The following is a 25,937-nucleotide window of genomic DNA, read 5'->3' as shown; positions in this document are numbered from 1 at the left end:
TCTGATAAGTGATGAGAAGTCTTTTCTTTTTAATTAGTAAATTGAATAGAAGAGTCATGCTGGATGTATTGCTAGCATGCAGATATCTGCAGCACACTGCGAGAAACAACGCTAGTGTAATATCTGATAGTACCTAGCTCCAACACCTGTGCTAGAAGAACGAATCCATAAATGTAAAAACTTTTGTGATACGTTTGACAGAATCTTTGTTTTTATGAAACTTTTTAACTGTTTTTACCAGACTGCACACTACAGCCCTATAAATGGCTTGAGATTACATATTTTAGATTACCTGCAAACCTTATTTGAAAACTGCACAGTGTGAACAGCCAGCATTGCTGGAGTAATTTTGACCAATGAATCTTGCTATAACATTCTGGCCTCTGTTGAAATCAGATAAATCTTCTCTTTCTCTTGTGATATAAGATGAAACAGAATTCTGATGGCAGCTCTTTTTCAAACATTGCATACAATTTAAAAATCTTTATGCATGCAGGAGACTGGCTGTAGACACACAATATGTTGAAAAAAAAATTATGGCAAGGCATATGAGGCCTATCTGCCTCACAGGAACTTTTCAGGAAAGCTGATCCATATGTACATCAGGAAAACAAAAATTTATGAATGAATTGTTTATTAAAGTAGTTTAATATTATTACAGTGCATTATATGGATTTAAACATCAGTTACTAATAATCATAAATATGTAGCTGTAAATAGCATTTCATACAGATATGCTTGACCTTTGACCAGTTATTCTTTACATCTGATAATGAAAAAAGATGCACAGTAAATAGTATTTCAAACAGAGAGGTAAATAATATACACTTCATTTGTTAGCCTAATGTTCAACCAATCATGCTCATTTCTTCTGTGTTCCTAAAACAGTACGTTCTCTGTGAGACTAAACCTTAAGGCAGAGAAGATAGAAATGCATGCAATGTAGTGTTTATAAACTTCAAATTCGATACAAAAAGACTACCTGAATTTTGCATGTAAAAATTCAAAAAGCAATAATTTATTTAAAAAATTGGTAACTTTCAATTTTTTTTTAAATATTGGTTTTTGTTTTCAAGCAAAATTATACAACTTTCTCACATAATACATTTATGGCTATCCATTAACAATAAATTCCACCATTACATTCTCTTTGTGAATACTTGATTTCAGCTTATTCGTTTTTTAATTTCAAATTAATGGAAATACAATCTATATACATATACAACAAGCAACAATGATTCAAGAAGCATAAGTAAGAACCACTAACTGAAGGGTAAGATAGCTTTCAAACATAACAAGAAAGCTATATCTATGAACCCTTAATATTATTGAAAAATATACTAGCAGCTGTTTGGGGACTGACAACCACAAGATATGGCATATTAGGGTGGAGTGAAAAACCATGAAATTTTTTTTAAGTTGCGAGATGAAAATGTAATATATCTAAAAAGTTAGGTATAGACTAATATATCACTTTTGAATTTAAAAAAAAAAAATTCTACTTCATTCTCTACAAAAAACTTGAAATTTCATAATATTGAAACTGTACAGTGGTAAAACCATGAAATGTTAAAAAAGGAAACTAACTACCCTTTGAAAGGAGTATATTGACTAATAGTATTTTTCAAAATTTTTCTACTTCATCTTTATTCTCAACCTTGACATTTTGTAGTGTACAACAGAGAATTTTCACAAAATCTGAATCCAATCAAAAAAAATTTTTTATATTATTTAATTTGTGGGCAAAATAAGACATTGTTCTAAGTACAAGATCTTATAATTTTCTTAGAATTGGTAATAGAAATATGGCTCATGGGGGGGGGAACTTTAAAAAATGTATCTCATTAAAACTGGATCTACCATGCATTATAGTACTAAACTAATGTCAATGGAACTATGCGACATTATTTCATCAATCTGCCAAATCAAGTAAATAAAATCCTAATCTTGAGTTTTATTTTAACTGGAATAGGTTAGCTGCATGAGAGTTTTCTGCATGATAAAATAACAGCAGCTTCCATTAACACGCTCTTCATGGACATACATTCCCACGGCAAATATCCAAAATGTACTTTACTACAATTAATTTATTGTTTGAAATTATTTAATGTTAGTCTGCCCACTGGATTAAATTGTTTGATAATACATATAAAAGCGAAGACAATTTATCATCTATCAAGCTAACCAACTAAAAATTTTAAATGTTCTTAAAAAGTTTTCCAAAAATACCACAAAACCTCATTATTTAAAATGTAGAAAAAATATAATGAGCTTCCACAAAGGAAGATCTTACTCTTATAGGATTATCTGTGTCTACTTTATTTTTGCAGTTTTTTATTCTAATTTTCAGTTGATACTCTGTTTTAGTTGGAACTAAAAGCGAACTGATGTAATGCACAGGATTTTCACAGGACGAAAATTGCTCCAAGCCCAAAGCAATCAAACTAAAGGAAATAAAATTTTCAAAAGTTTATATTAATATACATAGACATATACACAATATCACAATTAACAATAAGTATCACAATAACAATTAATATCACAATAACACATTATTAGGATCCCCCATGGACGACTTTTTGGTATTATTCCTGCATTCTAAAACATAAATCAATGTAGTAGTTATTACTTCCTTTTCTTTGCCATAATATGTCATAAACAAAGGGTCCAGCTTGTTATCATGACTTCCATCTGAGCAAATGATAATATTGTACACTGCTTTTATAGTGTTGACAACAGGAGTTTAAGCAAAATTCCAGCATTTTTGGTGTGCTCGCAGCTTTTTTTTTTTTTTTTTTAAATTTTTTCTATGGCAGAATCTAAAAACATTGCATTAAGAAAATTAATTCGAATGGTCTGAAACTGAAAGTGGAAGGTTGTATGGGGAAGTGAAAGGCTATATATGTGGTTGCATACGAAAATGGTAAAAGTTATAAGGTATTTTCTCCCTCCTTTCCACATGCCTTTGTGGTGTAACTGGAATCACACTCGAACATATTTGAGAGGTCCAGGGTTCGAGTCCCAGCAAGGGCACTGCATATTTTTCATGTCTCCTGCTTCAAAAAATCCTAGTGATTCGATAAGATGAATAACAAAAGTGGAAGGCTATATAGTAGTTGCATATGAAAGTGGAAGGCTCCATGAAGCTGATGCTACATTCTTAGCTTACCTTGGGACTAATCACTCTAACTTTCTAATCACTTCTAATTATCAAAGGTTCAGTCACAAAGGCCTGTGGCCATGCACAAAATTGACTATAGTGGTGTAAAGTAAGAAGTGATACTGATTCTGAAGCCCTTACAACAAAGCCAGCATTGTACAGTCCATCTATTGATTGTCTCAATCCCTCACTAAGTTTGGTGGTCAAATAAGCTAAGATTTGGTGTCACTGGCTACATATGGTACAGTTAGTCTTCAGATATCATAATCATTCAAGGTTACTAGTACGTTGCAGTTTTCTTCATTACTCTTTCTTCCCCACAGTCCTTATACCCTTTTTTATACTCTTGATATTATGGAATGAGAAAACTCCAATTTTTGAATTATTCCTGAAACTGAATGAGCCAAAGATCAAGCACTTATTTGTCCTTGATCAAAGGCATCTAAAATTGTGAGTTTTACGTATCACATTATTTTTAACAATTGCTTAGAAAAAGCTACAATTCTAACTAAATATATCCTACAACAATCTCCTCTGACTGAAAAAAATAAGGCAGCTGCACAATATTTACATAGTGCTATTTATCCCTAAAGGAAAAGCAATTCAGTATGTGATAACATATGAACTTTGTGAAATGTAATATTTTCTGTATATCTGTACAAGGAAAGCTTCAAAATTTCAAAAGGTATTTGCAAATTCGGCTAACACTGCAGGTTCAGAAAAAGTATACTTTTTAAAACTAGTATCCTTGGAAACCTAATTATTGTTCACCCACAGAAAATGGTGAAAAACAAAATCCATGTGAACATATAGCAGAGCCCTAGGTTTCCCAATTCACTCCACATGCATGTATGATAGTTTAAAAACTACAAATACTATTACAGAAAAGCATCTTTCAAAGTTTTACATCACTTTAACATTTCTGGCTCCAATTTTAGAAAAGAAAAGCTTTGTCTTCTGTTTAGCTAGCTAATGATCCAATCCCACAGCAACTACACAAAGTTTTAAAATATTTTCTATTAACTAGTAACTCCAATAGCTTCACTTTCTCAAACATAGATAATAATTTATGTTTCTGCTTATGATAACAGCATCAATATAATTTTCTAAACTTCTATGTGTGCAAGTTTTTAGCCTAAAGGAGTATAATACAGCTAAATATAAGAAATTAAGGTACTTTCCATTTATCTTTGGTCACATATTCTTGGTCACCTTTTCTCACCTGCACTAAAAATATGAGCATTCCCTACTACATTAACCCTTTAAAGGGAACCAGTATATAAAATATACCGGTTGTTTGTCAATTTTTTAACCTCCTAAAAAATGCTGATTTTTCTATACCAAAAGCTAAAATCATCAGTTTCTAGTGTTTCCCTCTCGATTCTAAATTGCAGCACCACCCTACGAATGCTCAATATTTTGCAGTTATGAAATTAATATACCTCTTTTCAAGGTATGTTTAAAGATTCATAAATTCTACTGGAGGGGAAGAAAAATTCAAACTGTGCAAATATATGACATACACATGCTGAATCTTATATATTTACTTCATTTCAGTCAGAAGTGATAATTAACAGAAGATTATTTATACGATTTTAAAACCGGTATATGATATATACCAGCACTCATACTAAGGGTACCACGCAAGTAGATGGCAATATGTTTCTTTTCCTTTTCTACTCTGTAAGATGACAGAATTGCTTTATATTATAACAGTTTATGATATAATAATTTTTTATGATTAATTTATAAGTTGTTTAGGATTCAATATTATGTTCATGAAGGGATGGGGCGTTTACTGACCATGCACTAGGACTGAATACAAGTATATTAGCTTCTTTTTATTTTTTGTTTTCTCCACTTGAATTTCATTCATCTCTGTTTACCTAAAATTTTAATTTCAGCACTTTACCCTATCCCAAGAGAAAGACTCATCTATCTCAAAATTCTCGTCTGAGGTCAAACACAATTGTAGGGGTTAAATGTGGTATGTTATAACACTCGTTGTATCATGCTTTCCAAAAACCTAGAATGCAGAGAAAATGAAAAGAGGTGCTTGACAATGAATTTGTCATTTGGGGGTCCCACCTTCTTCCCTTTCTGTGATAAGATCAACAAAGAGAAAGGTCACTTAAAAATATGGGAAACAGAAATCACTTAAGATCCATCTCTTAGTGTAATTACAAAAACTCCTGATTTGAAAGCTTGCTTTTATTCTTTAGGGTATCTATTATCTTTGTTAATTTCAGATGAGACTAGGGAACAAAAGGGAAATTTGCCCTCTTGGTTAGGATACAAATAGGTTGATTCCGAAATAAATTTTCACAGTTGGTGAAAGGAGGAAAAATATTTCTGAGGCCCGTTTTAGATGCAAACCAAAATTTATATAAAGGTTGAAAAGGAGCCCCTAGGAGGCCAAAGGGGTTGAAAATCGAAATAAAGAGCTATGAGGTGTATCAAATAATAAAATTGTTTACCGGTGTTTCTTCCTGAACAAAAAGATATATTACAACCTATATTTACAAAAAATAAAAAAGGTTCCCTTACGGTCTTCAATAATCTAAAGTGTGTGTGGGGAAGCGATTCTTGGTATCATAGCATGAAGCACGGTCTTTTTCACATATTACTATCTAAAGCATAAAATATAACTTCAAAAATGCAACATACTTTCTCAGCTGAGTCGTGTTTCATTTTTCAATTTTTTTATTTTACGGCTGAGTTATCCCTCCTTGTAATATTATACTAGTTCAGTTACAGCATGATATGGTTTAAGCATGCAGTATTATATTTGCTATTTTTTTTATAAAATAATAATACTGAATTTAAATCAAGTTCAAAAGCTTTTTACCCATATTTCACATAAGTATGTTCAGCTGGATTGCATCATCAAAGTGCATAAAAACATAAATTTTATTTTTCAAATTTTAAAAGTTTTTGTTGTCAAACTTATATAACTGTATACAAGCACCCATCTCTACAGACGCACATCAAAAGTATGCAAAATTAATTTTAAAAACCAAAATTAACAATTGGCAGCTACCTGAAAAAATGTCTTAGAGGGGCACTGGTATAAAATATATATTAACTCTCAGTTATAAGGGTTTCACTCTAGATTTTTTTAAGTCTCAATTCTGTGTCCTTAGGGTCTATAAGTTATAATTCATGCAAAATTTTACCACAACTGAAATTATTTTATATACTGCCCCTCAAAGGGTTAAAAACTGTTCTAACCTTATTCATGATTATCAAGCTGAGCAAAAAAGACTTCAAGGACACAACATTCATACTGAAATTTCTTTCACTTATTAAATGTTAAAAAAACACTACTAACAGAAAATAATATAAATTAAATGTTGATATTTTTACCCTTTCTCTATGTTCTTTACTACAAGCATCTTTTGTCAAACGTGCTGATAATTAGGATTCAATATAATTAGCACTGCTTTTGGAAAACAGAACCAGTACACAGTATTGAGACACAGAAGAACTTTCTACTCAAGGAAAGAAATATTGAATAGTTCTGATTCATCTCTCTGTTTTATAATATTTATGAAGTAAGTTTCTCACTGCTTTATTAATGAGTAGTGCATAATACACTATTAACATAAAATTAATAATGTAATAAAAATAAGTAACACAGTACAAAATCCCAACATCCAGACCTCCTAAAAACCATCAGCATTTTAATTTTTTTCTTATTTTTTTTTCCTTTAATAAAAAGGGAAAAGTAGATTCTCAAAGTAGCATATGTGTAATGCTTCAAGAATGCTGCATAGTAAATGTTTTTTCATAATGTGCAGAGTCCTAGTTTTTAATTTCAATTCAGCACTAAATAAATTATCTCCATGTTGAAGAAGTGCAATCATTTAATTAGAATAAATATATATCAATAATTTGGCTTTGTAACCACTTTACTGCTTGGCATATATCTCAAGGAAAAACATTTTACCGAACTTTATCTCTGATTTGTGCTTACTGAATATCAACCCATACGCCAACCTGGTAAATAATTATTTTTTTCTTTCATCACCACTTGACCATCAAGTCATGGAAGCTTGAGAAATGACTCAGGCAGTAATGTCTAGAACAATTTTTGCATTAAATAAGCAATTAGCATGGTAACCTTTCATGCTGACATTATGCTTAGGACAGTTACAAATTTAAGCCAACTGCATATTGCAAAGTGTGAAGTCTGTTGATGAGAATTTTAATCAAAATTTTTAAAAATAGATTTTGTAAATGATATTCATTTAACCCAGTTAATGGTGCTTGAAATAAGAATAACTGATTTGTTGTTCTGATAAGCCTTAAAGATACTCTTCCATTATACATTTTCATCAAGACTCATACACCTTAGGCCCATATCACACAGCGTTTGTTTCACACTAACAACTGTTTCGGACAATTTTTCTGCCTGGTTTACTATCGAAAGAAAGACGTGTGACTTTTTCCGTCCTTTCCAAAAAAATTGCAGGTTGTTCGTTTTCAACCAATGAGCTATCAGCTTCGAATGCTATCAGCTTGTTTGTAATGCGGAACCAGTTTCTCCTGTGTTAACCCCAAAGCAATCTATGGTGATTGGCTGTTGTGACAAAGCAGAAAAATTGTTCCAAACAGTTGTCCTTCCGAAACAAACCGACGTGTGATAGCAGCCTTAAGCATATATGGGTAGCATATCCAAGTATAATAAGGAAAAAACCTATTAAAATTCAAGCTTAATTTTTTCAGTTGATAGGAACGAGACAAATTTTAGTAGAACATGTCTTTAATCGCCAGTCTCATGATACATCATAAATAGTATATAACATATACTCTCTAAGCTTTATGATCATTGCTACGAATTTGAAGGTTTGGGGATATTGCATACAAAAAGTTAAATTTTCCAACTAATACAATTTGTGAAGAAACGTGGGAAAGTGGTAACAAATGAAGATGATATAACAGAAGTATTAAATTGAGATGAGAATGCCTCAATAATCAATTAACTAATGAATGGCAAAATGTGTAGTATGGTTCCAAATCCAGAAAATTTCACCGCTGATAATGAAGAGAGTGACTAAGATGTTTTTTAGGACAAGAAAATTTCAATCAAGAATTTGGTGGGAATTCTTGACAAAGTAATTATAGGACTTGAACATTGTAACTCAGCATGAAATTATGTCTATCTATAACATTAAAGTACTAGCACACAAAAAACAAAGCAACTTAAATTGAAAAAAATGTTTAATAAAAAAAAATAAATACTGTGGGGGAGGTTTGGCAAATTTTCATTCAATAAAGGTCATAAATGCTTCATTATTTCATAACAAATATTTCAGATTTTTAATTTTATGATGTCTGTACTTTGTTTCATTTGATTTAAACTGACAATCTAAAATCTGGAAAATTCCCAAATCACCAAAGTCCTGATGAGTCCTGATCTTGGACTTTATACTGCATAATAGAAAAAATTATGTTAAATGACTAATTATGAAAATGATAACACAAGGAATTCTTAAACTCTGAAAACAGATGGTATGGAATAATTACAAGTAACACTGCTTAAAGTTGTCTGCTCTAATTAGCATTATGTCATAAAACATAGCATATACGTTACTTAGAACATGAAAAAAATATATTTCTGGGAGGGAGTTCCAAATTTTGCCACCAAATGAAAATATGGCATTTTTAAAAATGCAAGTAAAAAAAAAAAAAACTTTGTTTAACAATAATGGCATGTGTTCAAAATGCACGCATTTGAGCTGATTAGAAGTGAAAGTGTAGATACTACAATCAACACATGGAAGAAGCAGTTTGTTGGGAATATCAGTAACATGGTACACGACAGCTGTAACGGAAGATGCATGTTTCTCTGATAAATATGATTTTTCATGAATCTGCATTTGTCAAAGCCACAGAAATTGAGGCCCAGAGAAAGAAAAGGCTATAAATCTGAAAAGTTGCAGACAATCCCTTAATCATCAATGAAGAAGACATGAAGTAGTACTTTTGCTCAATGACTAGTACATATATGTTATTCTATCTTGCAAGAAGACCAAAGCTTTTGTGCACGTACAAGTCTATCAACACAGCTATAAATACTTCACCTGATATTTTACACGTCATCAACTGTCCTCCCCTTCTTGAAAGCATGCACAACTCTAATTTCTTCAAATTTCTTAATCATGTTTTCTTAACCCTTTTGCGCCATCTGTCATGCAAACATGCTAGCATGAAACACACTCATTTCCTGGCTGCTGTAACACAGTGTTTTCTCATTCAACTTTCCACCTATTACATATTTTTATGAAATGTCCAGGAGCAGTAAGATAGCTTCTCAGAAAAGTAGGTTTAGGGTTGCCATAAATGGCAAGGTAGGGCAGGATTGTTACATTTGGCGAGAAATCGCCCATTTGGCGACAAAATTGGCAATGTGCCATGGACGGATGTAGAACCTTCTAGAACAAATTCTTACCGGTTTAGCCCAGAATCTTCTCGAAGCCAAAAAATATATAAACCCTGCTGGTATGTGGAGAGTGAGGGTGAGATAGTTAGTCTCGAGTTAGTCAGTCCGTGCGGAGTCGATTGAGTTGACAGCCGGGCAGCGAGTGCCAAGTGGGTTGTCGAGTGCATCGAAGAGTCTCTTAGTGTATTGCGGTTGGTCCATCGTCGAGAGAGTGTGTTAAGCTCCTGGAACGACTGAACCAAAGAGTCAGGAGATGTGCTCTGTGTGTTGTCGAGTCCATCGCGAGTTGCAACGTGGAGTTCCGACAACGACTGGCGACAGTCGGGAGCTGTATTCTTGTGCATTGCAGTGGAGCTGTCTCCACCATTGTTGCCTGACAATGTGAAGGCTGTGTTGCTGATTGTTCCAACATATATATAGTATATCTTCGACAACTGTAAAAGTGTTTTGGAGCTGTCCTAATTAATATTGGTAAATAAAGTGTGTTTCAATATTCCATAAAGTGCTGTCGTCGTTATTTACTCCAAATCCACATGAACCCCGTAAGAACATGAAGGAAGAAAATGACGTAACAACTAATGTCAGAAAATATTGCAACAATATTCACATCAGAGTTCTGGAACATTTTTGGCACAGGACGGATGGCATTATATGTCCATAGGATTTGAGATATATGTATATTTGACCATATATGCAAAAGAAGAGAAAGATGACTCATACACACTTGGATTTTGATTAAATAAAGATAAAGCAAAAGGCATGTTCTCAACTCATAGGCTTCGTGATGGCTCTGTAAATGTGCATTGATGAAGGTCAACTGACATTTCTTTTTTTGGCTAAACTGCTGTGTTTCCTTAGATCCACGTGGTGTTTGTTAATGAATGTTATGGTGTTCGCCACGGAGGGGCTAGAACATTGAGTGTTTGCATTTGTAGTCCAGATCCTAATTGAGAATTATACCTTGTCTATCTGAAATGGTTCTGTTGGGAGCATTACAATGACAAAGGGTAAAAAAATTAACAAATTATGTTAATCTGAATCAGGTTATATATGTAACACTACCATTTATATAGGAAAAGAAACAGGTTATATGGGTTAAAAGGAACTTCAAGATTATATGGGAAAAGAGTACCTAAATCTACTGTAAGAGCTTCCTAGTCAAGGGTAATATTTGCATTTTTTTTTTTTTTTTTTTTTTTTTTTTTCTTCAGGCCTCCATCATTGGCAAATGAACTCTTTAGACTTGAAACAAATACTTGGGGGACTATAATGAGGAGAAGGAAAAAATGCCTGAAAACTTTCCTCTGCCTAAAATGAAAATTGATGTGATATTGGTTTTGCAGAAAAAGAACGTGAAATGAAAGTTCTAAGAAAGTGAAAAGATGATGCTTCATTTATTCTGCTGCCTCCAAAATCACCAAAAAGGTAAATGCCCTATTATGAATACAAGGATTTTAAAATAGGACTATGTGTAGATCCCTGCTTTAAAAAAATAAATTTTAGGTAAAATGTTTAGTTGTAAAATGTGTAATGCCAAAAGTCACTAACAGGTAAGCAAACACGAAACACTAAAAAAAAAAAAAAAAAAAAAAAAAAAATATCAAGTACATCAAGTATGCAAATAAAAAATATATAAATCATTATACCACATATATATTCTACAGAACATTATCAAACAACACATTCATTTTCCCATAATTTCGTGGATTTAGGCTTAGCAAAAAAACCCCAGGCCTTGGAAGATGCTTGTGAAAGAAACAGTCAATCTGGAAGGTACACGTGCGTTTGCACTTTTTGTCGCAAAAGAGTTAACATTATTCTTTCACATCTAGATATTCACATAATTCAGTTAGGTTTTTTTATCACACAACTCCCAAAAGTGTGCATTTTTTCCTTCATACAAAATAATTTTGTCCACAAACTGCTCACCTTTTATAGCATGAATATACTATTATTATTTGATTTGGATAACATTTCTTCTAAAACACTACTGGATACTGAAATTTTAAATTGTGCTTACCTAAGTTTCTTCTCCATGTCATGAATAGCATGTATGTTAAGTTTTTCCACTCAATCATTAATGTTAAGTTTATGTCAATCAGAATAAACTCCATAGGTCTACAAGTAGGTACATTTTAATTGCAACCAATGATCAATTTTCAACATTAATTTTCCTGATAATTTTAGAGGATCAAAAATAAGCAAATTACACCAGCTTCTCTGAATTCTCACAATGAATTTCATAATACATCAACTTATTACAATTACATAAACATAAATAATGCAACCAAAAGAAGCAAACTGAACCAAAAATACATTTTTCTTATTTAGAACCCCATGAAGTCCCATGCATATATTTTTAATACATTTCAAATATTCATCAATTTGCATTACTTTAGTTAACGTTTCACAAAATGATTTTTTTTTTTTTTGTTTTTTTTTTTTAAAAAGAACTTACTGATCCTCTGCTGCACAGTAATAAGTTTTTTTCTTTTGAATTTGTCTCTGAAATGCAGTAGCAGGCAATAACTCAGGGTAAATAAAAACTTTGCTATCAAGCATAGTCTTCTGCACTTGATATGAAGGCATACCTAAACAGAGAAAATACTTATCACTGTGGAGAAATAAAGTCAAAGAATAAAGCATACAAAATTAAGAATACAGACAAGGTGGTCATAAAGAAACTTCTCCTATATATAAAAACCCCTATCTGCTCAACCAATCCAAATGAAATTTAAGATATTGTTAATTGATGGTATGTACTCAAGACTGTGATGACTAAAAAAATACAGCTTTCATGGTTACAAGGAAGAGTGAAAATTTTTAAAATTTACAAATGGCAACACCCACTTTTTTATTGCACAAATTGATCAGCTTATCAGAGGACCATCAACAGTGTTAGAACGATACACATAATGACAAAAATTGCCAGAATAAAACATTTGCAAACAACAGCATTGAAAGGATCAATGACAATACACAACAGGAGGCAGAAAAAACTTTTATTGAACTTACAACTTTTCAACATTCACACACAATATGCGTGTTCACCTTCACAGATGATATGTATGTATGCGAGAGATTGTTGACAACAATGACAAACATAACATCACAGGAGGAATCTGTATAACTTTACATTTTATGGCATATTTCAATACTCACAAATCTCAAGGATGTAATGTGCACATTGTAGATTTCAGATAATTCCAAAACCAGAAATCCATCAGAGTAAGGTTGGAGGGTCACGGTGATGACGAAGCTGCAAAATTACAGTAGAAGGTGATGTTGCAGCACTTTCTGAACACACGTGGGAGCATGTAGAGGAGAACCATTTTGCATCCATACAGTCTTTAATGTCATTTCACTACTGCAGTTCTAGAATTACATAATTCTGCAATACTGCTGTATACTGAGCACTTGGAATGCAGCAAGCTTTCATACCTGTGGAAGTAACCTCTTCAATGAAGTACAGACCAAGATCAAATGTGCTTGCAATGCTAAAACATACAGTCATTTCAGCTTTGTGTAAAGGTGATAGTGCCACATTATGAGAAATTTTGTCATTCAGTGAATGCAGTTCTTGGAGTTTACGTTCCCAGTTAAGGAGAAATGCACCTCTGCCATCCATAATATCCACAGCAGCCACCTGCAATCTTCATCACATCCAATAAGGAAAAATTTGCAAAGTCCTCATCTATAGGTTTCAATATCTGCACATGCTGGAATTGATAAGAAAACATCCACAGAAAAAAGCACAGAAGCTTGAAGACTGTAGTTTTCAGCAACTCTACTATGCACTTCCACAATAGTGCCAACAGGAAAATATGATCATCTGAATTGCGGTCTATCACATTCAGTTTCTTTGAATGGAACATCGGCCTCATCTCAACTTGTGATTTCACCAATAAATTCGTACTGTTTTAGCAGAATTTTCCTCATTCAGATAAAACAGCTTATCAATTCACCTCAGTGTTTTCCTTTATGTGTCATCTTGCTAGCACATTTGAACATCTGACTAACATACAATTTTCTCACACCACTTTAATTAAGATTTTGCACAAGCAATGTTTTGCATATGGTGTTCTGCGATTCATGTTTCTGCTGTCCAACCTGTGAATTATACAAAGTGCATCAATCTGCTTCCTCTCTGTGTTGTCATGGTCCTTTACAATACTCTTTGTGCACATTTTAAGGCAGCAATTTCTGTCATACATGGTATCATTCCAGTGCTGTTTATTGTTTTCCAGTTTGCACACACAAAAAAAGGGGTTTGGCATAATTTTTTTTTTTTTTTTTACCATAATAGCTCTATTGTTTTAAATCATCACATAGATGTATGCACATCTCAAGTGCATACCTTTAAATAAAAATATGTGACATTTCATTTAAACTGGTTGATTAGATAGGCTGCTAGGAGTTCATTTATCAGGGAAGTTTTTCTTGTGACCAGCATGTACATATACAGGGTGATTATAATTAAAGTTTAAGTTTCAAAACGCTATAAAAAAAGAACCACTCATGAAAATGACGTCAAATTTGAAAGGAATGTTATTGAAGAAGGCGGAAAGCGTATAGCAGAAGAAAAAATTTAGTTTCAAAAGTTAGCAACAGATGGCGCTGCAAGCGGAAGAAGACGTAAATTAAAATGTTAGTTAAATTTCAGTGTTATAAAGCCGCCAGGTACCAGGCTGTTCCTCATTTTGCGACTCAGGCGTTCGCCATAGGTGTTTCACTGCAGGACCGCGCTCTGCTGGTAAAGCTGTATTACAAGAATGATGATTGTGCAAGAGTAGCTCTGCAAAAATTCAGGACACTGAAGGGTATAAAAGAAGGCGTTGGTCCAATGAGTGTCGTAGGTCTAAAGAAAATTATGCAAAAATTCGAAACGACAGGTACGAAACATCCTGCAATGCTATCCGTACAAAATTGGCCATGTGCAGGAGTTGCTTCCTTCTGACCTGACAGCTAGGGAGACGGAAATTTTCCACGGCCATTCATTATCCACTTTCCATATGACCATAAGCCCATTTCCATATGACAGGATACGTGAATACCCAGAATTGTCGAATATTGGCAACAGAAAATCCACTGGCAACGCACCCCGTACCACTTCATCCTGAAAAGGTCACGGTATGGTGTGGCTTTACGGCATTAGTCATCCTACAACCATATTTTTTCGAGCAGACGGGTGCTTCCGGTCCTGTTACCGCAATCGTCACTGGTCAGAGGTATGCGTCCCTTTTGCGCAACCACGTGATTCCAGCTCTGCAACAGCGTGGATGTGTGAATGAAATCATTTTTATGCAAGATGGCGCTCCTCCGCACATTGCATATCCTGTGAAGCAGCTGCTGAGGCGCCATTTCGGAAATGCTCGAATTATCAGCCGTCATTTCCCTACAGCCTGGCCGTCCCGATCGCCTGATCTTACTCCGTGTGATTTCTGGCTGTGGGGATATCTGAAGGATGTTGTGTTCCATGCTCCAATTGCAAATTTAGCGGAATTAAAGGCACGCATTTCGCAAAACATTCTGAACATCACCCCGGAGACACTGCGATCCGTCGTGGAACATGCTGTTTGTCGCTTTCAACTTGTTGCACACAACGGTGGACACAATATTGAACATGTTTTGCGACAGTTCCGAACTTCTTTGATGAATGGTTCTTATGCGGTATGCCGCCGCAAAACTCTTGAAACCAACCGATTTGTCCCTTCCGATGTGATATGTACAGTCATGCAAATAAAATTATTCAACAATTCTAATTTGTCAATGCGTTTTAATGTGTAACTGCCACCTTAGCCGTTGTTTTACGAAACATTTCTCGTTTCTCGTCATGATTCTGCCGCTTACAGCGCCATCTGTTGCTAACTTTTGAAACTAAATTTTTTCTTCTGCCATACTCGTTCCGCCTTCTTCAATAACATTCCTTTCAAATTTCACATCATTTTCATCAGTGGTTCTTTTTTTATAGCGTTTTGAAACTTAAACTTTAATTATAATCACCCTGTACATAGGCGCCTTGGTACATCCAACATGGCATACATCTTGTTTTGACATGAACATTTTTGTTTGGTATAGGATATTTGTTTCTAATATGACTGAAGTTCAATGATTCAGAATTGAGTGCACTTCACATGTTCATTTCTTTCGACTCAATTCTACAACTGTGCATAAGCACCAGTATGCATGTTGCTACTACTCAGTAAACAATCTGCACTACAACTCTCAATTTTCAAGTGACTATATTCAGTTTTCAAGTGTTCAATTTTCAAGTGACTGACTCTATATTCTGTTTCTTCATTTAAATTGCAATATTTTTCAACATTTTAAAAGCAATTTTGTTTTTAATTTAAATTTGGGTTTTACTTTGGAAGTGCCAGATATTTTTTACCCTATGGTATAATTCTTCGTCCTCTGTTTAATTGACAATTCAAAGCGTCAGTTGATTTTTGAAGTTCAAATTATTCTGCTTTCTCATGATTTTAATTAAAAAAAGTTTTCTTTTGAAATTCAAAGTTGTTTGCATTGTAGCATTAAACTAACCTTTTGGGAGATGGCTTTCTCGATTACAGTACTTAGTTTCACCAAAGAGACCAAACTGGCAACCCTAGGCATCTTAGATTCTAATGCTTATTTTCATTGTTTCGAAATGGTGTTTGATAGGAGTTTTAGTTAAATTGCAAAGTTTTTTGTTAAATTTTTGCTACTTTGCAGATATTTTTTTAATTTTACGGAATTTATTTATTCACTGCAGGTATTCGACATTTTCACTACTTTTTTCCTACGTATTATGGGTAAGTTTCTAAATGAACATTCTAAAGGAAACTACCTTGTAATCAAATTAAACATTGCAAAAACCACGGAAATTAAGTGCCGTAAGCATGATCGTTAGTTTAAGTGAAACCAACGAGCGGTTTGTTAAAAATTAGATGAGATGAAAGATCTTGTTTTAAAATATAGTATTTTAATACTCTTCAGCACAGAGTTAATAGGTTCGTTTACAATACACAACATCCACAAAAAAACATAACTGAGTTCAGTCATCTATAGCTTTTGAATAACAATCTCTCTTTCGTTGAAATTCCATAACAACTAATTTCCCAGCATTCTCCCCACTTTGAGAGATTTTGAGAGAAAACTCAAAAGTAAAATAACAAATAAAACAATTTTAAGAAATTTATGACTACGTAAACTAAATCTAAATTTTAGAGTTCAAAATTCTTAACACAAATGTTAAATGAAGTTCAAGTTATTTCAAAGTCAACAAAAGTTTGTGCTTAGAGATTCTTTCAACAGGTTTTACCAGTCAACCAGTGTGGGTTTGAACAAGAGCAAGTTCATTAAAATCATTTTCCATTCCAGAACACTTATTACTACTACATCAGGAACAAGTTCATGATCATGAATAATTAATTCAGATTCATGTGTTACCTACCTCAGAAGGATACAGTCATTGTACTGGTCTTAACACATTTCCATCATGAGTTTTTTATTTCACAAATGTGACAACTCCATCTTTGCCAGGGAAAAGTTCCAGTACTCTTCCGAGGGACCGATACCTTTTTTTTTTTTTTTTTTTTTTTTTTTTTTAATATGATGTTCCCTATATTAACTGTCACATCTTTTGGAAATTGAAAAACAAAGGAAACCTAAATATTCTTTCCTAAATTGTTGTTTCAAATGATCTTGTACTCTCCGAATATATTTATACCTTTTAACAATGTTGCTCTTTTCGATTTGATCTAAATCAGGGACTTCATTTATATGAATGTCCTAAAGGATCATAGAAGGAGTCAAGAGTTTTCAGCTCTGGTTCTTCCGAAACATAGGCTAATGGTCCATTGTTCACAATGGATTCACATTCTTAGATTAAAGTCTGCAGTTCCTCATTTGTTAGAGAAGAACGTTCAAGGTTCTTTTTCAAGAGATCTTTGAGAATTCCAATCAAGCATTCCCAGAACCCTTCCCACCATGAATAACTCCATGAACCAACAAGAATAAGTAAGGGGATGTATGACTTTGTGGTGAACTTTCAAAAGGAAACTGGCTTGTATTCATATAACACATTGGGAAAACCATGAAAACTAAGCACACATTCAGCTTACTTACCTGGGTTTGAACCCAGGTCAAAATACCAGTTCCAGTAATCTTACCCACTGGTCAGGTTTTCCTGTTTAGAGCATTAATACATGAAACACATATGTAAGTAAAAATAAAGCATCTCGATAAAAATAATAAAAAAAAACAGTTATCACAGAAAATTACAGTGAAATAATATATTTTGAATTTTAGTGTATATGCTTATTCACTGCATGTTTAATACCCCAATTTGAGCAAACTCACAATTCTTAATTAGATTATTTATATGTAAATAATGTACAGTGCTACTTTCTATTGATATCATTAATATTATTTGCCGGAAGCAAGACATACTATTTGGATGTTTTTGATGACAAGAAATTTTTTATCAGTTTTATCTCAGGAAAACAGTTTAAACTATGCACCTTTCTTCTTCTTCTTCTTCTTCTTTTTTTTTTTTTTTTTTTTTTTTTGGGCTTTGAAAAACTGTGTGCAAGTTTTTAAAAAACACAAGATTTTTTTTATTTTTAAAATAGTCTTATCGTCACTACCCACATTGTTCAGAACTGTTTGTGTCATTTAGTTTCATATCAAGAGTTTTAATGTCACACAGTATGCTCCAAAATTAATTAATTAATCACGCGATGATAACTAAATCAATATTGGTGGCTATAAACAATAAAATAAAATAACAAATATACTACTGGGTCATTAAAATTGACCAGAAAGGAATGATTTGACAAACATCAAAATCATATGAAAGGAAGAAGTTGTGATTTGCAAATGATTAGCATTTCAGTGCATTTAGACCACGCAGGAGGGAGAAATGAAAAGCATAAAGGGAGCACTGCATATAAGAAAAGTTGTGTAGTGGATTTCTCATTCGGAAAGTGCTTTGTAAGGTTAGAGTTTACTCAAAATATTCTGTTATGCCTCGAAAAAGAAGAGGAAATGCTTACTAGTATGTTTCAAAACTCGATAGAGGCAGCATCGTTGCCTATCGGATGTGTAGATTATAGTTCCAGCATATCGCCAGTTGCACTGCTCGGCATCTAACCACTGTCATGGGAATGTGGAATCAATGGATTGCTGAGAGTCCTACTGAATGGCACGCAGGATTTCAATACCCTCCCACAAATAACGTCAGGACAGACATATTGTAAGGTCGGTCCTGCAAAACCATACAACCACATCATGGACCATTAGTCAGTCAGGAAATGGGCATGCTTGCAGCACAACCAGTATCAGTTCGTAAGGTACATTACGTATCTTACGAGCTGATACTGGTAAGGTACACGTAAGGTACATGTAAGGTGCACATAAGGCAGCATCGTGGACTAACAGCAGGGTGACCATTACTTCAGCTTCCCTTGACAATGCAGCATAAAGAGAGACGGCAAATGACAAAGCTGGGTACAGAAGTGGCACAATGTCGCCTTTTCAAATGATTCCCGATTCTACGTGCAGTATTCTGATGGCTGGAGTGCCCGAGGAGACCGCACGTAAACTGCTTGCATTCGATATCAGCATAGGGGCAATGCACCAGGTGCAATGGCTTGAGCAGCCATTGCATACACGACACACATATCTCTAGTTCATATTGATGGTAATTTGAATGCAGATCAGTACATTTCTGGCATCTTAGGTCCCAATCACATGTTTCGGCTACACGGGACTTGACGTCAAAAAGGACAATTCTCAGAAACCGCACAATTCCAGGAAACACACATAGCTAAGTTACCATTCTCACTTACTACAAAAACTTGAACACCAAACAGTAATCGATTATTGCTCAACTTGGGATCACGTGATCCTTCAGAAGCAGAACTTTCATCTGATTGGTTGTCTCTACCCGGGACCCGAGACTTTTCAGCGAGGTTTGAAAAAATCCTGCGTAGATGAAACATTATTTCCATAGCTAGGCAGGACTTTGCATCCAGTGGGGCTCTTTTTTCTACAAATCCTCCCATTTAAACCAGTGCTACCAGAATCTCGTTTCTCAGAAAAGTCCTGTCTAGCAGGGACTGTAGAAATATGTGAAAACCTCTTTATGTTCAGTGATTGTACCATGTCTTCTAGGCCTGACAAATGCCATCTTCCAACAAGATAATGCAAGACCACATGTTGCATATCATGTTCTGACCTTCTTCGATACACATGGTAGATTAGCATCAATTTGTACCATCAGTAATTTGGCTCCATTGCTGCGTATGTGCTTGGCACACATATCAAACCGAAACAGTCCCCATAGATACATCGTTGATCCAACGCCAACATAGCGAATCATTATTTATTATACTTTCCTTTTATCATCGCATGTTTATCAAAACATGACAACTTGAGTAATGACTCATGTAGCGATGCATAAACAATTTTTTTATATTAGTAACTGAACAATAAAGGAGTATGGTACACTTTTATCTTGACGAGCGTTTTTATCTCTTTGCGATGATTACAGATTTAAGTTCAATGTGCTAGAAAATGTTGACGAGGAAAAATTTACCCAAAACTTCTTTCCATATGCTAAAAATAGATTTTTTTGCGGATATTCATAGACCTAAAGATTACATGTAGAGCTATTTGAATTAAGAATAACTGATTTGTTATTCACATAAACCCAGAACCAGTACCAGGGCTCGTATGGCCGCACTGAGTCGCAGAATTTAGGACCAGCAGAGACTGCATCAAGTGGTAAGATATCTAGCGCCTGCCCTCAATAAGACTTAAGTATATGTGGGAATTATCTAACATAATATCTATTGGGTATAACAATATGATGCAGTAAAAAAAAATTAGCCCGAGTAATATTTGGGTGTGACATTTTGGAATACCAGTTGCTGTGCCCGAGATTATTTCAGGCATGATAGTTAAAAGGTTAAAGGATATCGCAAAACAAAGGTGAAATTTTCTAATTAATGGATTTTGTACAGAAATGTGGAGAAGCGGCAATAAATGAAGATGATATAAAAGAAGTTTTTCCTTCTGATGACAATGCTTCTCAATCATCAGTCAATTAATGAACGGTGAAATTTGTAGTATGGTTCTAGATCCAGAAAATACCACTACCGATAGTGAAGAAAGTGACAGAGAAGTTACTGAAAACGAGAAAATTTTGATTGAGAAGTTAGTAAGAATTCTCCAAACAGCAGTTACCGGACTTCAATAATGTAACTGAACAAGAGATTATGCCGGTCTCCAGAATTAAAGAAAAAGTATTAACACAAAAAACGAAGCAACTTAAACTACTTACATTGAAAGAAATGTTTAATAAGGTAAACAAATAAATATTGAGCATTTTTTTAAAATTTTGATACCCTTTAGATCATATATACTTCAATATTTCATAAATCACGATTTCATATTTTTAATTTTATAATTTCTACATGCCATCTTACTAGATTTAAACTGATGATCTAATATCCGAAAAAATCCCAAATCTTGAATTGGCGAAGCCCTGACGATTTTGGACTTTGTACTGTATATGGATGATTATCCAAATAAATTCATGAAAAAAATCAAAAGTGAGTGATAAAGAAAAAGCTTCAAAGTAATTTAAAATACTGCAAGATCATTAAAATTTTAATACCATTAGAGGCCAATAAAATTTTAAATTAATTTTTTTTAATGTTCTTCAAGATATACTCTGCTCTGACATGACCCTGAAAATAGCATATAATATATAAATTAAACAGTAAAAATTTAGAATTTTCCAAATTATAAACCAAAAAAGCAAGTTGGTAAATTAAAAAGCAGTTTGGTAAACCAATAAATTATCAATCATTACTTAATGAAAGAGACAGCAAAAATGATAACTATCTATTGCAAAATAAAAGCAATTAAATTTTGAGAAAATGAAACAAGTTATTTTTAAGGTAATTTATATAAAAGTGAAACAAATAAGAATCTTTCAAAATCATTTTTCTATAAATAAAGTGTTTCCAAATCGAAGAATAAGCAAATAAATAATGAAAAACAATATGCCTAAATTTGGTTATGATAGTAAAATGTATTTTTAAGATATAATGCAAAAGGCAGTAAGCCTAAATTCGGAATAAAAGAATAAAGTATATAATAAAATAAGTAGAATAGAAAAAAGAAAATTCCTTTCATTTTAAACAAATATAAAACATACAACAAATCTTACTCATTGGAATTTTGTGAATAAAGAGGCGATCACTTCTAGGGACGCACGCGACTATGCGGGACACCTCTGAGAAACGAGATTTTAGTAGCACTGCTTTAAGCGGGAGGCTTCCGAGAAATGTTTCATCTAGCTAGGCGCAACATGTCCCGGCTACGAGCAACATTTTGAAACTTTTCCGAAAATGTTCCATCTGGAGACGTGTTCCTCGCGTGTTCAACCAATCAGATGAAAGTTCTGCTTTTGAAGGATCACGAGTAACTTTCAATATAACTTTCACACGAGCAACTCTCACTGTGATATCATGGACGGTGGAAATAGAGGCCGATTTAATTATTGCTGTTTTGTTGTAATATAACTGCCCGAGTCATTTTTAAAATGTTTATATATTCATTAAATATATAATCATGGAAATTTCAGAGTTGACAGTGTTTTACAATGTTCTTGCAGTTTGGATTTATTTACAATTTGTTCATCAGCAAAAGTTCACCAAATTTGTCATATTTCGTGCAATATCACTGCTATGTAATAGAATTTTATTTCTTAAATTTAAGTTGAATTATTTTTTTTAATCCGTTTGTATATGCACGGCTTTTCTTCTAATTAGTTATCTTTTAAATTGTTAATTGCATAATCAGTGACACATTTTAAACAGCATAAAAGATGCATAAAAAAAGAAAAGCATAGTTTATGTAATAATGAGAAAACTCATTAAATTTGTCTATTATTTTCCTGTTATTAATGAAATACTTTTTGAATTATAAATACATTAGAAACTACACTTTTACTGTAAATGCTACATATTGAAACATTGGAAATTTATTGGATTTATTATTATGCATGATGAAAAACATTTGTACAGTACAAAGTCCATAATCCAGACATCCATTATCCGTAATGATCTATAATCTGGACGTCAAAGCCACAAACTTTACACATGCGCATAGAGAATGAGCATACATTACGCATGCGCGTAAAGAATGCACATAGAGTAAGACCCCGCTTAACGCGGGGGATACGTTCCATCAAAGTAGAGCGTAATGCGAAACAGCGCTAAACGAGGCTATCTTTACATGTAAATATTGGGGTTAGGGGAAGATGGCTAGGAAATTGGTTAGGTATTAAATTTAAAAAGTATGTTTTTTTAATAAAAATAAAACCAAACATTTATTTCTTAAAGCACAAATTAATACCACATTATTATTTCTTGCAAAAATAAAAACAAAATATAAATAACAAAACGAATATTCTTAAAAAAAACAAATAAAATTCTCAGTCAGTCATATTTAGTTAGCCTTCCGCGTTTTCAGTGTTCTGCCTTTTTGTGACAAAAGCATCTAATGTTGTTTGCCTTTTTTTTTTTTTGCGTTGTTCTCTTAAAAGTTCTTCATAAACGGATAGAGCATCTCTAACACCAAGCCTTACTTTTGAGCTCCTGTCAAAATTCGGATCATTTTCAATGAATTGATCCATTATATCAGTTATGGTAGACAAACTCCTTTTTACAAACGCCATCGAAAGTTCTTTTTGCTCTTCTTCTGAATCACTGCTGTCAACATTTTTGTTTTCTTCTTGTTCAGTTAATTCCTTGAGCTCATCATTAGAAAGACTAGCCGCTGCTTCTTGAATTATTTCTTCGACATCTTCCACATTTACCCCTTCAAAATATGTCGGTACAATACCGCACCAAACAAGAAATACAAATACACTCTTTCGGATATGTATTTGAAACCTATCGCTGCATAATATTTCGGGGAACCCCCGTATGCTGCGAGCGATTTCGTGGAATCCCCGGGTTGAAATAAAAGAGCGCTAAACCGAAACAGTGCTAAACGAAACAGCGTTAAGTGGGGTCTTACTGTATATTACGCGCATATAATTAACGCATGTGCGCGTTGAAAGAAATGTTTAATGAAGTAAACAAATAAATATTAAGCTTTTTTTTTGTAAAATTTGATACCCTTTAGATCATAATTGCTTTTTATTTCATAAATTACGGTTTCATATTTTTAATAGTATAATTTCTGCATGCCATCTCACCAGATTTAAATTGATGATCCATAATCCGGAAAAACCCCTAATCCGGAATCGCCAAAGTCCCGACGAGTCCGGATTACGGATATATCCGAATACTGTATATACATTCATTAATATAAATCTTATTCATACATTAATATTAATAAATATATATCAACAACTTCTAAACCATTGCATCTCTCTATCTGTATGTAAATATAGGACTTATTTAGATGTGTATATATATGTATGTATGAATACAAAAATGAACCTTGCCAAAAAGTTTATTTGAATTTACTTCTAATTCATATAACGATCATGTAATTGGCAGCAACTATAGTCATCAGGCTTTTGCAAAATATTATGGATATGTAATAATCAATTGAAAATAATTGATGAGCATTTGAGTACTAAAGAGCGTACACATTTTGTTTTTGGGTTAATTCATAATTATATCATATGTATGATCTATGTAATATAAGCATGACTAATAAATAATAATAAATGTAACAGCTGTGCATTTATAACATTTGATTACGTAGAACACTGGTAGTTCTGTCTGAGGTTAGAATGCCACGAACGGGCTGGCTACATGGGCATTTTCTTGGTTTTCCTTATTTGTAACTTGTATACGAGCCAGTTATAAATGGGCTCTTTTAAAAAATCTTCTACAAAGGGATCCCTCCTGTTAGGCAGATATCCCTCGAGGCTTTGCCGTAATCACATAAAAAAACTCATGATGTGCACCTCCTAATTTCTAGAGTTGGTATAATTAATGAGTTTTAGGTATATTAATTACCGAGTGTTCTATGGGACAGTAAACAACTTGAACATGTTTGATTGCTCATGTATTCATATGCTTTAATCTTCATTTTGCTGAATAGTATCTGCTGGCTGTGAGGATGTAAATATCAGCCATATAGATTTTTGTCATAGAAGGTTTTTTTTTTTTTTTTTTTTTTTTTTTTTTGTTGTTGTTGTTGTTGTTGTTGTTCGTGTATTTATATTTATGGACAAAATAGTAATTATGAGCCATAAAGTTAGTCAAGAAAATGCTTTCACCAGGTCGCAAATTTTCCAGTGAGCCATCAAATTTTCATTGGAATGCAGACATCAGAAAATACACATAAGTAATGTCTGATACATAGACTTATCCAGCATATGTTTTAAACTAGTCTTGGTGTATACAGAAATTGAATATTACTGATATAATTGATTGCTATAACAAGAAGTGTGTTTATCTGTTACTTGAAGTGCCAGAGTTGAGATCAAAGTGATTAACTTGATAACAATCACCTTTCTATTATGTTCCATAACTAACAATAAAGTTTAAAATGAAAAGAGTGTGAGGAATACAAAACCAACACGAAGAAGCAAACGTCACTTTCGCCAATCTGAGCGATAACTGATTCTTGTTTGGCTTTCAGCCTGTTTATCAAATGAAGATGGTAACCCTATTTCGTGGAAGAGTGATTCTCAGAACTGTTCCACCAAACGTTTTGTTCTGGCAACAAATATCGTATGTGACAATAGCATAAGGTTTCTAGTGCAACTTAACAACAATATGTGACATTACTAATCCAAATACAGAGCAGAAAACCTTCAAAAATTAAAATTAAGTGTCCTGCAAATAATGTTTATTTTGGAACACTGATTATTTACCATTTTTACTTCCTTGTACGAAGTAAAAGGAAGTATTGTAATCGCGAAAAATTTCGGGTATTGTATTTCAACAAAAATATCCATTTTGACCAATATCGAATGCAATTTAACAATAATTTTGCATGACATCTGTACATAAAGACAGAATAAAGGATTTTTTCTCCCAAACAAAAATTATGAAACTCATTTTAAATGAATTCTGAAGAGAATTTTTCGTAGTGTCTGTGCATATGTACGTAAGTATGTATCTCGCATAACTCAAAAACAAATAGCCTCAAAACATTGAAATCTTGTATATATGACTGCTACAATATGTAGATGTGCACCTCCTATTTTGGTTGCAATCAGCACACCAAAAGTTATAAATATATATATATTTATAATATATCTGTTACTCGGCTCAGTAATCTCAGTTTCTTCATTCTTATATGTTT

General features: G+C 33.3%; 1 protein-coding gene across 2 annotated transcripts in view; it reads right to left on the bottom strand.

The window, feature by feature from the left end:
* The window catches only part of LOC118183904 (uncharacterized), a 188,232-nt gene that overhangs the window by 62,732 nt on the left and 99,563 nt on the right, over positions 1-25,937 (bottom strand). For both annotated transcript variants that reach the window (XM_035353510.2, XM_035353511.2), the window contains 2 exons: positions 12,064-12,196; positions 2,294-2,444 (listed from right to left, as the gene is read on the bottom strand). In XM_035353510.2, the coding sequence (XP_035209401.1) occupies positions 2,294-2,444; positions 12,064-12,196 (284 nt within the window). The remainder of the gene's footprint in view (positions 1-2,293; positions 2,445-12,063; positions 12,197-25,937) is intronic.

The sequence above is a fragment of the Stegodyphus dumicola genome, chromosome X1 (assembly GCF_044657685.1).
Source record: "Stegodyphus dumicola isolate Sdum_Otavi_A_Nest chromosome X1, ASM4465768v1".
In the NCBI taxonomy this organism is placed as follows: domain Eukaryota; kingdom Metazoa; phylum Arthropoda; class Arachnida; order Araneae; family Eresidae; genus Stegodyphus; species Stegodyphus dumicola.
This window is presented reverse-complemented; position numbering and strand designations above follow the sequence as displayed.